The 12,247-nt window shown below is 41.7% G+C and overlaps 1 protein-coding gene across 4 annotated transcripts in view; it reads left to right on the top strand.

Moving 5' to 3' along the window:
- The first annotated feature begins 356 nt into the window (after positions 1-356).
- Positions 357-12,247, top strand: part of LOC135196984 (mitochondrial inner membrane protease subunit 1-like) — a 22,884-nt gene continuing 10,993 nt past the window's right edge. Inside the window, exon 1 of one of the 4 annotated variants that reach the window (XM_064223861.1) lies at positions 357-379. In XM_064223861.1, coding sequence (XP_064079931.1) covers positions 372-379 — 8 coding nt within the window. In that variant the 5' untranslated portion in view covers positions 357-371. Of the gene's footprint in view, positions 387-447; positions 556-743; positions 838-12,247 lie in introns of those variants that run through there. The other 3 variants (XM_064223860.1, XM_064223862.1, XM_064223863.1) reach the window with 3 other exon arrangements.

Raw genomic sequence — 12,247 nt, forward strand, 5'->3', positions numbered from 1 at the left:
ATATATATATATATATATATATATATATATATATGTGTGTGTGTGTGTGTGTGTGTGTGTGTGTGTGTGTGCGCGCGCGCGTGTGTGTATACACTGATGTCTTTGAAGAGAATTCGTATGCTGAAAATGCTTAATTAATACTACGAAACTTTACTTGCATAAAAGAACAAGGAATTGAGAGTAACTAGGAAATCCAGGGAAAGCGAACAAAACGTAAGGAGTATTAGTTGTGAGAGCCGTTACAGGAATTGAATTTCTGCCTACCTGAAATAGTTATGTAATATGTAAACAATCCGTCGTGTAAAGCCATCACACAATAATATTGTATATTAGACATATCAATCGCCCTTTGTAGCGGCATTGCGTGAGGAATGTATGGGTAATAGGTTAATAAATCACTACTTTTATTTATTTATAAAACATTTCACATTCGTATTTTTTGTTTCCTTTGGCTATTTCTTGTATTACTGAAAGACAAACTATTACCGTAAACAGATTTATGTTTGATGTTGTCATATGATTTGTTTGTGTAGGTCGTTGGCAATTCTTCTTCAGGTAACTTGTGTGTAAAGTTTCTTTGCAATTATTCTTCCAAATGTAAATAATTAACCTGTCAAAAGTTACTATATGATGATGTATTAGTTACCTGTGCACTCCACTCTCGTCATATCAATAGCCTTATAAGAGTGACTACCCAATGCTAGCGAATATAGCCTAGGTATTACCTAGGTATCGGCTAGGTAGTACTAGCTAGGTAGTAACTAGAGCCTCAGTGGCGAGATCGGTATGGTCTTGGCCTGCCACCTCGGACATTCCACTGTCGGGGTAGAGATGTGGGTAAGCAACTGGCTCCATGCAACGTAAAAACACCATAGGTACAAACACAAGCTAGGTAGTACATTAAGAAAGGCTTAGGCTACTTTCATGTAGGTAGGGGCTACTACTATTCATTTCTTCTAGGCTAGATACTTAGTATATACTTAATTAATTAACATTTGTTTTTCACGTGTTTGCCTAGACCTACTGCCATAAAAATTTTTATAGGCTAAGTAGATGAAAGGATGGGAAATATGAAAGGTGACATTCTTGTTTAGCCTAAGTCTAGGGTAAACAACCGAGTTGATTACCTAGGCCAGTCTTGCCTGCTCTTTGATCCACCTTCCAGGAAAAGTAGTTTAACACATCCTGACACTGGAGATGGACACCAGTCACAAGTCATTGGTTGTGGAACCAAGACCTCGAGACCTCTACTTTCCTCTCGAAGTAATAGGGTAGAATATCACAGCAGGCCAAGCAGGCCACCTACAATCAACACCTAGCCACCCTCCGAAAAAGTACATTATAACGCGTCCTGACACCGGAGATGGGCATCAGTCGCGACTTCTTGTTGGTGAAAAACGGAGCTAAAGACCTCTACTCTCCTTTCGAAGTAAGTATTTTCTCCAAAGTTAGAAATTAAGGCCAAATTTTAAGATTTAAACAGAGGGTACTGAAAAGGGTGGCCTACTGCAGTGGAAATCTCACCAAAACGCTTTAGAAATTTTTACTTACAACTAAAAATGTTTCGAAGATTGACGCTATCTTGATGTTTACGGAGTCGCTTGTGTCAACAAACTTCCCATTTCATGTGCTAAATCTGCACACCACTTGTACCCATAGACGCTGGGGCACTTTCATCACAACAATCGTAAACCCACCTCTTACCAGCACTTATTCGTACTTATTCAAGGGGACTACGGCATTCTTTGCGGCGTTTTGCGCTCTTCAATTGTTTATCAGTGTTGTCAATTGGTATGTGTTTACCCTCCAAACTAGGTATAAGACTTACACAAAACCGGGGAAATAAGTGAAATTAGCGTATCTATTTGTAGTATATATACATATTAGAGCAATTTTATCATTACTGCATTACTATGACAACTAGAATTCATCGAAACAGTTTGTAAATGCGTCGGCGTATGTGTGACGCTCCACTAGATTGGCAACGATGAGCATTTTTCCTCAGTCGTCTGCTCGTAAGTATACATCCGAAACATTTGTAATTTTGGGGGGTTAATTTGGTTGCAAAAAAGGGATAATGGACATGAATTAAATAAACATTTTGAAGTAGAGTTAAACTAAATATTGAGTAAAGTAAACAATTAAGGGAATAAAGCTTTGCATCTCATAATCAGTGTTGTCGTCTGCTGCTCGTAACTTTGTTTACGGAGTGAGTGCTTAGGAAACACGAACAGCAATGTGGTTCGAGTGCACTGTGGAGTGAATTAAGACCAAAATGTGTATAATTACAATCAAATAAGCACTGTGGAGTTTCAGTTGTGATGGCAGTAAGGATAAAACCACTGATTACAAGGTAAGAATGAATTCAGTTCCAACCATAACCCTGGGAATAACAAGTTTCATACTTTCACTAATATAGGCAACAAAATGTTGTTTTATTGTGCTGATTACAACTGCAATCTTGAGTAAGATCAATAAACGTTACATACATACGCTAACATTGTTCAAATGAGTGCTGGGAAGGCTGGGGAAAGATGGTGGCCGTCACTGATGAGAACCATCCATGCAAAACGTAGCCGCCATATTGGATTTCAAAACTGCCTTGAAAACATATTTTACGAAGAGCTCACATGCTTATTTTAATTCGTATGGGGCTTTCATATATCACAATATGTTGACGAAACTTCAGTCTTTTAAATGGTATGCTTAGAGTTGCAATTGTATTCATGTTTCACCAATTAAATATCGAGTGAATAAGACCCGTCCACCGTGATGAGGGTTGGCCTGTCGTGATATTCTACCCTAGTTTCTCCCAAAGTGCAAAATAATGTCATAATTTAAGATTAAACAGAGGTTAAAGAAAGTCTAGCTATGCGTAGTGCAACCTTACCTTCATGACACTTTCAAAATGTTTACTTAAAACACTCTACGTGTAGAAGAGTGACACCATTTCAATTTTTGTGCAGTCACTTGTATCAATAAACTTTCCATTTCATGTGCTAAATCCGTACACACTCATACCCATTGACGTTGGGACACTTTCTTCACAACAATCTTAAACGATGATGACAATCACTCTTGAGTCCAAGGAAACTCAATTTTTTTAGAGGAAGAAGAATGCGCTAGATAATTTTGAAACAATTAGTTAAACATCAGTGTAAGGTTATGAATTACATAAATTTATTATGTATTCATGATAACCAATTTGAAGATATTCGTTGTTGAAAAGGTAACTAGATTCCTGACTCAAATATCAACAGTTTTGCTGTGAACAGTAGCTACGGTGTTCTTCGCACTCTCCTATTTTTTTTACAAACCTGATATTGGTACGGCAGCCTTATCTTAATTGTGGTAGATATTGGTGTGGCATGTGCGATTCCTAGTTTACCGCCTCAGGCATATCAGTGACAGCAAGAAAATGGTGACTGCGCAACGTGAACCATGTAATAATACATCAGTTTTTGCCCAAAAACAGATGTTTTCAGGTTTCAACAAGCTGAAAAAGGCAATAGACATCTACAAAGAGTCAAACTTCCAGAAATTGTATATCCAAAGGTCACGAACGATCCAATCGGCCCTGAAAAGAGTTCTGAAGAGGAGATTCCAAGAAGATTTGAGGCCTAGCTTATAGTAAAATAGTGCACCAGTCAGTAGTGTGTCCAATATGGGAAACATGCTGTTAATATAGACCTGATTTGGAGGATTACTTACAATCGATTGGGCCGTTTACCAGAGGATCGACTTTGGTAGTTTTCCTTACCACCATGAATACAGTAGAGCACAATTTCTGCGTACTTCAAATCTTCTTTGAATCTCCTCTTCGGAGCTCTTTTCAAGGCCAATTCGATCATTCATGCCCTACGGATATACAATTTCTGGAAGTTTGTCTCTTTGTAGACGTCTATTGCCGTTTTCAGTTCGTTGAAATCTGAAAACATCTGTTTTTCAGCAAAAATTTATGTATTATTACACGGTTCAGAGGAGATTCAAAGAAGATATGAAGTACACGGATAGATTAGTTTAGTTTTATTTCTCATGTATATAGTCAAAATTTAAGTATGTTTAAGTATTATTGTGATTTTTTATTTTCATGTATGACACTTACCTGGCAGGTATATATATAGCTATATTCTCTGTTCGCACTGGCAGAATTTTCAAAACTCGCGGCAACCGCTAGATCACTGGTAGTTCAGGTGATCGCCACCCCGCTCCCGTGGCGCTGGTGCTCGGAATCATTCCCATTTTCGTCAGATTTTTTTCTGCCACTGAACCGGCAACATCGTTGTTGGTTCCCTGCTAGAATTCGAAACTCGTTAGCTGACTTTCGCTGTACTTGGATGGTTTATTGGGTATCGTATTGGAAAGTTGGATTGGCAATCGCGATTGGAAGTTATTATAATGTCTGATTCTGGTATAGTATTTCGAGTGTGTATGAAAGAAGGGTGTAAGGTGAGACTACCGAAAGCTTCGGTAGACCCTCACACACTATGTAAGAAGTGTAGAGAGGTTTTGTGTACTTGGGACAATAGATGTAATGAGTGTGAAAGTTTAAATGAGAAAGAATGGAAGACTTTCAAATATGTTGAGAGACTTGAAAAGGATAGAGTAAGAAGATCGGTGTCTCGGAGTGAGAGGTCAGGTTCTTCTAGTAAGGCCTTGAATAATTCTGTTATTTCTCCCCCTTCTTCCCAAGTAGAAGTTGTTAATCCTTCTCCTCAGGTCTCTCCTGCGCCCGCTGCTGTTTCTGAGGATACTAATATTGTGAAAGTGTTTGCCGCCCTTGCGTCAATGGGCGATCAGATTCAGCGTCTTACAGACAAAGTGGGTACGATTGAAAGTGTCAGTGTAGTGGAGGGGCGGCTGATCGTCTCACTCGTGCTCCTAGACCTAGACCTCTGCCAAGCTCCCAGACCCAAGGGAGAAGGCATGTCGACAGTCGAAGGGAGGCGAGAGGGGTTCCCTTACGATCAGTCGTCCCTTCAGGCAGTCCTGTTGCGTCCCAGGCTGCAGCAGTGCGCCATAGAAAAGGCGACACTGGGAAGTGTCTTTCCTCGAACAGATAGTGCTGCGTCAGGCAGGTATGGACGTTATGCGGAAGTTTCGCGTCCTCTGAAGAGGACGCATAGACCTACGTCTTCTCAAGATGAGCGTACCCGCAAGAACGGTGGAGTAGTCCCGAGATTTTCTCTTCTAGTGATGAGGAAGAGGTGGTTCCGATTAAAAGGAGGAGATCCTTTAAGTCAAGACAAGACGCAAGACCTCATGTGTACGACGGTTCTCGGGATAGGAGCTCTCCTTCTGAATACGGAGCAGTCTCTCCGATATCTTCCCCTTATCGTAGAACTCAAGATCGAGTTTCTCGTGTTGATGATCCGTCTCGTCTTTCTTCTCGCTTGCTCAGACTTCACGCCAGGAAGCAGAGACTAGGAACTTCCTTGAAGAGATGCAAGGAAGGTTAGCCGATTTGGTTAAATCGTGGGGAACATCGGAACTTCCTCCTACAAGGCGTAAGGACGCATCTCTCCCAGTCAAGTCGTCTAAGAGGACGCATGATGGTTGGCCTCCTTCTCGTCAGGCTTCGGAGTCTCGGGTAGGACGCAAGTTACGGGAGCAGGACGCAGGACGCAAGTTACGAGAACAGGAAGCAGGACGCAAGTTTTCGGAGCAGGACGCAGGACGCAAGCTTCCGGAACAGGACGCAGGACGCAACCTCGGAGCTCAGAAGGACGCAGGACGCAGGCGGCAGGAGCAGGTTTCTTCACGCGAGGTTGGAGAAGATTTTCTGCAGCAAGACCTGGGTTTACAGGATGTGTCTTCGGCAGAAGAGGAAATAGAAGACTTAGAATCTGAGGAAGAAAAAGAAGGTGAAGCACCTTCTTCAGATTATAAGAAATTGACGAATTGCCTTCTTTCACTTTTTGGAGGGGATTTTCAGCCTGCAGCTCCGACATCACCCCTTTCTCAATTCTCCAAGAATAAAACTCCGAAGAAGTCCTCGTTTTTGAAGATGAAGTTTTCGATTACGGCTAAGAAGGCTCTTCAAAGAATTGATACGTGGTTGAAGGAAAAGAGGGAAGCGGGCAAGACTGTGTTCTCTTTCCCTCCTGCCAAATTGGCATCGAAGTCCGGAATTTGGTATGCGACAGGGGAAAATCTCGGCCTGGGAGTGCCTGCCTCCTCCCAGGGGGATTTTTCCAACATTGTGGACAGTTCCCGCAGACATGCCTTGAATTCGGCCAAAGTGTGGTGGTCTCCATCAGAATTAGATCATCTCTTGAAAGGGATTTTCCGGACCTTCGAGGTTTTTAATTTTCTGGATTGGTCCTTGGGAGCTCTGGGACGAACAGTGGAAGATAATGAAGCAACGGCTTCTCAACTCCCAAGCAGTATTATGTCCTGCATGGACAAAGCCTTAAGGGATGGAGCGAATGAATTGGCATCTCTTTTCACCGCAGGAGTTTTAAAGAAAAGGTCACTCCTATGCTCTTTTGCTGCTAAGGGCGTTTCTAACGCCCAGAAATCCGAATTGCTTTTTTCCCCACTTTCGGAGCAATTGTTTCCTGCGGATATTATCAAGGATATTTCGCTTTCCCTAACTCAGAAGGCGACGCAGGATCTGTTAACTTCCTCGGTAAGGAAATTTTTACCCAACAAGGTAGTTAAGAAGACTCCTAAGGAATCAAGGCAAGCTAGTCAGCCCTTTCGAGGCAAGTCCTTTTCTCGTCCGGCCTTCAGAGCAAGAAGAGCTCCGTCCAAGAGGGGTTCGAAACCCAGTACTAAACAATGAACAGCAAGTCCTTCAGACATCAGTAGGTGCCAGACTCCAGAAGTTTTGGGAGATTTGGCAAGAAAAGGGAGCAGATCCTTGGGTAGTCAAGGTGGCCAAAGAAGGTTACAAGATCCCTTTTCTAAAGAGACCGCCTCTTGCGACATCGCCAAGAGAGCTGGGAGCTCACTACAGCGATCCAGGGAAACAAGAAGCACTACAAGAACAAGTTCTTTCTATGCTCAAGAAAGGAGCAATAGAACCTGTTCTGGATCACTTATCTCCGGGATTTTACAACCGGCTGTTTTTAGATGGAGACCAGTACTGGACGTAAGTCAACTCAATTTATTTGTGGAGAAAACAAAATTTACGATGGAGACGACCGATTCAGTACTGGCAGCGGTACGTCCAGGGGACTGGATGGTCACCCTGGACCTTCAAGACGCATATTTTCATATCCCAATTCATGCAAGATACAGGAAGTACCTGAGATTTGTGATCCAGAACAGGGTTTTCAGTTTCAAAGCCCTCTGTTTTGGACTGTGCACAGCCCCACAAGTTTTTACAAGAGTGATGGCGAGCGTGGCGAAGTGGCTACACATTCTAGGAATAAGAGTGTCTCTATACCTGGACGATTGGCTCATAAGAGCCCAATCAAGAAAGCAATGTCTGGAGGACTTAGAAATGACGTTAACATTAACGAAAGAGTTAGGGTTGATGGTGAACTTAGAAAAGTCGAATATGAACCCCAGTCAGGAGCTAGTTTATTTGGGGATTCTGATCTCCTCAGTGACTTTTCGGGCTTTTCCGTCTCCCAACAGACAAGATCTGTGCATCCGGAAAGTGCAAGCCTTTCTAGAGAAAGAACAATGTTCAGCACGAGAGTGGATGAGCTTACTGGGGACACTCTCGTCCCTGGAACGGTTCGTTTCTCTAGGAAGGCTTCACATGAGACCCCTACAAATATTTTTGAACCAAGTCTGGCCAAGAAAATCGCAACCAGATTCCTTCCTGTTTCGAATTCCTCGCAAGATCAAAGAGGAGTTAAAGTGGTGGCTAACTCCGGGGAAGTTAGCAAAGGGAGCGTCTCTCCAGCAAAAGAACCCAGACCATGTATTGTTCTCAGACGCCTCGGACGCAGGCTGGGGAGCGACTCTCGGACTTCAAGAAGTTTCAGGTCGTTGGAGCAAGGAGGAAACGGCTTGGCATATAAACAGGAAGGAACTGATGGCGATTTTCTTGGCCTTGAAGGAGTTCAACGCGGTGATTCGCAACAAGGTGGTACAAGTCAACGCGGACAATACCACAGCTCTGGCGTACATCCGCAAACAAGGAGGGACACATTCAATCTCTCTTTGCAAGTTGGCGGAGGAGATCCTTCTTTGGGCAGAGAAGGAAAACGTAACCCTTCTCACCAGATTCATTCAAGGGGAGAAGAATGTGAGAGCGGACCTGTTGAGCAGGGAAGGTCAACTTCTATCAACAGAATGGACGCTTCATTTAGAAGTATGCCAGAGTCTGTGGAAATTATGGGTCGCCCAGTAGTAGACTTGTTTGCGACAGCAATGACGAAGAGATTGACGACGTATTGCTCTCCAGTCCCAGACCGTCAAGCAGTCGCAGTAGACGCTTTCTTCTAGATTGGACGGGGCTAGACGTCTACGCCTTTCCCCCGTTCAAGATATTAGGGAAGGTTTTGAAGAAATTCAGGGAGAGTCAAGGGACAAGAATGACTCTCATAGCTCCATACTGGCCGGCCCGAGATTGGTTCACAGAGGTACTGGAATGGACAATAGATGTACCAAGGACACTTCCAGCAAGAGTAGATCTACTCAAACAGCCTCACTTCAACAGGTACCACAAGAACACCCTCGCTCTGGGTCTGACTGCGTTCAGACTATCGAAAGACTTGTCAGAGCGAGGGGGTTTTCTAGAGAGGCGGCCAGAGCGGTGGCCGGAGCTAGAAGAGCCTCTACTATTAAGTTGTACCAGGCGAAGTGGGGAATCTTTCGCAAGTGGTGCAAGAGTCGGAAGATTTCTTCATCCAGTACCTCTGTGACCCAAATTGCCGACTTCCTTTTATACTTAAAGAAGGAAATAAAATTGTCAACTCAGACGATTAAAGGGTATCGGAGTATGTTGGCTTCTGTATTTAGACATAGAGGTCTAGATATTACAAATAATCTAGATCTGAGAGACCTCATAAGGTCCTTTGCAACAAGGAAGGAGCCCCAATACAGAGCGCCTTCCTGGAATCTCGATGTGGTCCTGAAATTTTTAGGAACTAGTAAGTTTGAAACCGATGGATCAAGCTTCGTGAGAGATATCACAAAAAAGACCATCTTTTTAGTGGCATTGGCCACAGCTAAAAGGGTGAGTGAGCTGCAAGCAATTAGCAAACATATTGGTTGGAAACATGACAAAGCGGTTTGCTCTTTTCAGCAGGGGTTCTTGGCCAAGAACGAGAATCCAGCTCATCCATGGCCAAGGTCGTTTGAAATGATGGGTCTTTCAGATCTAGTAGGACAGGAACAAGAGATAGTTCTTTGTCCAGTAAGGGCATTGCGCTATTATTGGATAAAAACAACCAGTAAGATTAGAGGAACTTCAGAATCACTGTGGTGCTCTGTGAAGGACCCTAGCAGAGCAATGACCAAAAATGCTATGGCCTTTTTCCTTAGGGAACTAATTAAAGAATCTCATATGTTATGCCAAGAAGAAAATTTCGGCATCCTTAAGGTTAAGGCACACGAAGTGAGAGCAGTAGCTACTTCTTTGGCTTTTAAAAAGAATATGGCCCTCAAAGATATCATTGAAACGACGTTTTGGAGGACTAATTCAGTGTTTGCAAGTCATTACCTCAGAAACGTAAAAACAACGTTTGACAATTGTCAAACGTTGGGTCCATATGTATCCTCAGGAGCAGTATTGGGCAAAGGATTTTCCACCCCATAACTTACTAACATGCTAGGTATTTTAATGAAGTGGTGTTGTTTTTACGGTTGTCTGAGAGGGTGATTTCCTCTTCAGTCGGTGAAGTGTAATGTGTTAGGTTAGTGTTGTGTGTGGTTCAGGTGGTCTAACTTATCCTAGCATGAATGCCCGTGGTAAGAGAGGGCTAGGGTTTCCTGTCAACAAATTGGTCCCGTCCAGTTGTCAGACCCTTGTATTTAGCTTCATCAACTAATAGGTCACGTCCTAGTTGGAAGCTACTAAGGCTTAGCAGGCTAAGAGGCAGGAATGCTGAAGTCAGCTACCTTAGCAGGTAAGGAATCTAAGAGTATTTTAAATTTTTTTAAAACTCTTACAATGTTGCTGTCTTTGACCCACCTCCAAATGTGTCAATCAGCTATATATATACCTGCCAGGTAAGTGTCATACATGAAAATGATGTTATTATGATATAACAAAGTTTCATGTATACTTACCTGGCAGGTATATATATAGCTATATTCTCTGTTCGCACTGGCAGAATTTTCAAAACTCGCGGCAACCGCTAGATCACTGGTAGTTCAGGTGATCGCCACCCCGCTCCCGTGGCGCTGGTGCTCGGAATCATTCCCATTTTCGTCAGATTTTTCTCTCTGAACCCTGTCTCCTGAGGGGAGGTGGGTGGGAATTTAATTATATATACCTGCCAGGTAAGTATACATGAAACTTTGTTATATCATAATAACATCATATTTTCATTTACTGTCAAAATGTATTAGTGCTTTGGTGATGACAGTATGGTGCTTTGACATTTTGAATTGAACATGTTCAGTGAAACAATTCAGTTCGACCATTATTACTACTGTCGCTGTGCATGGCAACTGCTGCATGATTAGCAAACTGGTAAAAGGATATGGCTAACTGCCGTACCTACAGCAAGTCTAGAGCACAATACAGCACCGTTGACGGAATCTGACGTACCCCCACCTCACTATGTTATTTGTATGGCAGGAAGTCTGAAATTGATGCATGTGCAATTCACAGCCGTATCAATATCTATCGCGATCAGTATACAGCTGCCGTACCAGTATCCTGTGCCATTTTTTTATCAGTGTTGCCAATTGGTATGTGTTTACCTTCCAAACTGGGTAAGACTTACACAAAACTTTGGAAATAAGTGAAATTAGAGTATCTATTTGTAGTATATATACATATTAAAGCAATTTTATTTGCATTACTATGACAACTAGAATTCATGGAAACAGTTTGTAAATGCATCGGCGTATGTGTGTGAAGCTCCACTAAATTGGCAACGATTAAATTTTGCCATTCCTAGCATGCATACATTAAAGTTTATGTTTATTTCAGGTATAGGTACAATTGTTAAATATAAAAAAGTAAAAATAATAATATATATTTGAATCAGTGAAAACTGTGACAAAAAAAAATACAAAATATTTTTCAAACAATTCTTTAATGTTTGAAAAACAGATTAAAGAAATTTTTGTATAATGTTCTACATTCAAGTTTACATTCAGAGTACTTCATTCTGCAGAGAACTGCATTACTCAATGTTATGTGGTTTCGGAGCAATAAATACTTGTACTAATGGTATACTGGGCCGTTTTGGACACCCTGTACATTACGACAAAAATTGTTCCCGCCATGGCTTCACTGTCAACAAACTCAACGTATTTCAAGTGCAATCTGGAGTAAATTAAGAACAAAGTGTGTATAATAACAAATCAAATATGCACTGTGGAGTTTCAGTTGTGATGGTAGTAAGGATAAAACCACAGATTACAAGGTAAAAATACAATTCAGTTCAAACCATGGCCCCAGGAATAAGACGTTTCATACTTTCATTAATATAGGCAACAAAATGTTGTTTTATTTTGCTGATTACAACTGCAATCTTGAGTAATATCAATAAATGTTATAGTATATACGTTATTATTGTTCAAATGAACGCTGGGAAGGGTGTGGTCTCGATTTTTTGGAATGAAAGAAAAGATCATTTTGAGCAGAAAATGTTCTATAAACATATGTATCTTAATGCTTTGGTTGTCGATGAGGGGAATTTTAGAATAACCGGTTGGGCAAAACACTGTTGTGCAACCATTGATCGGAAAAAAGACCATGTTTTCACTTTATATTTAATTGGTGAAACAACAATACAATTGAATATTTAAGCATACCATTCAAATGATTGAAGTTTCATCAACAAAATGAGATATGAAACCACCATACAAAGTAAAATAAGCATGTGAAGTCTTCGTAAAATGTGTTCAAGGCAGTTTTTAAATCCAATATGGCATTTGATCGTTGTGTGCAATTCGGTTCTACAATTGGGACCACGTCCTCCCCAGTGCTCATTTGAACAATATTTGCATATATAGCTATCATTCGTGCTGCTTTCACATGATGGAGTTGGTAGTGAGAAGTCAGAGTAGCCTGAGATGTGGGGGGAGTGATGGTGCTGTATAGGAGGAGGATGGAGGTATTAAGCCAAAAAAATAAAAATATCACATTGCCAGAGAGAGGACAGAC

Source organism: Macrobrachium nipponense, chromosome 18 (assembly GCF_015104395.2).
Source record: "Macrobrachium nipponense isolate FS-2020 chromosome 18, ASM1510439v2, whole genome shotgun sequence".
Taxonomy (NCBI): domain Eukaryota; kingdom Metazoa; phylum Arthropoda; class Malacostraca; order Decapoda; family Palaemonidae; genus Macrobrachium; species Macrobrachium nipponense.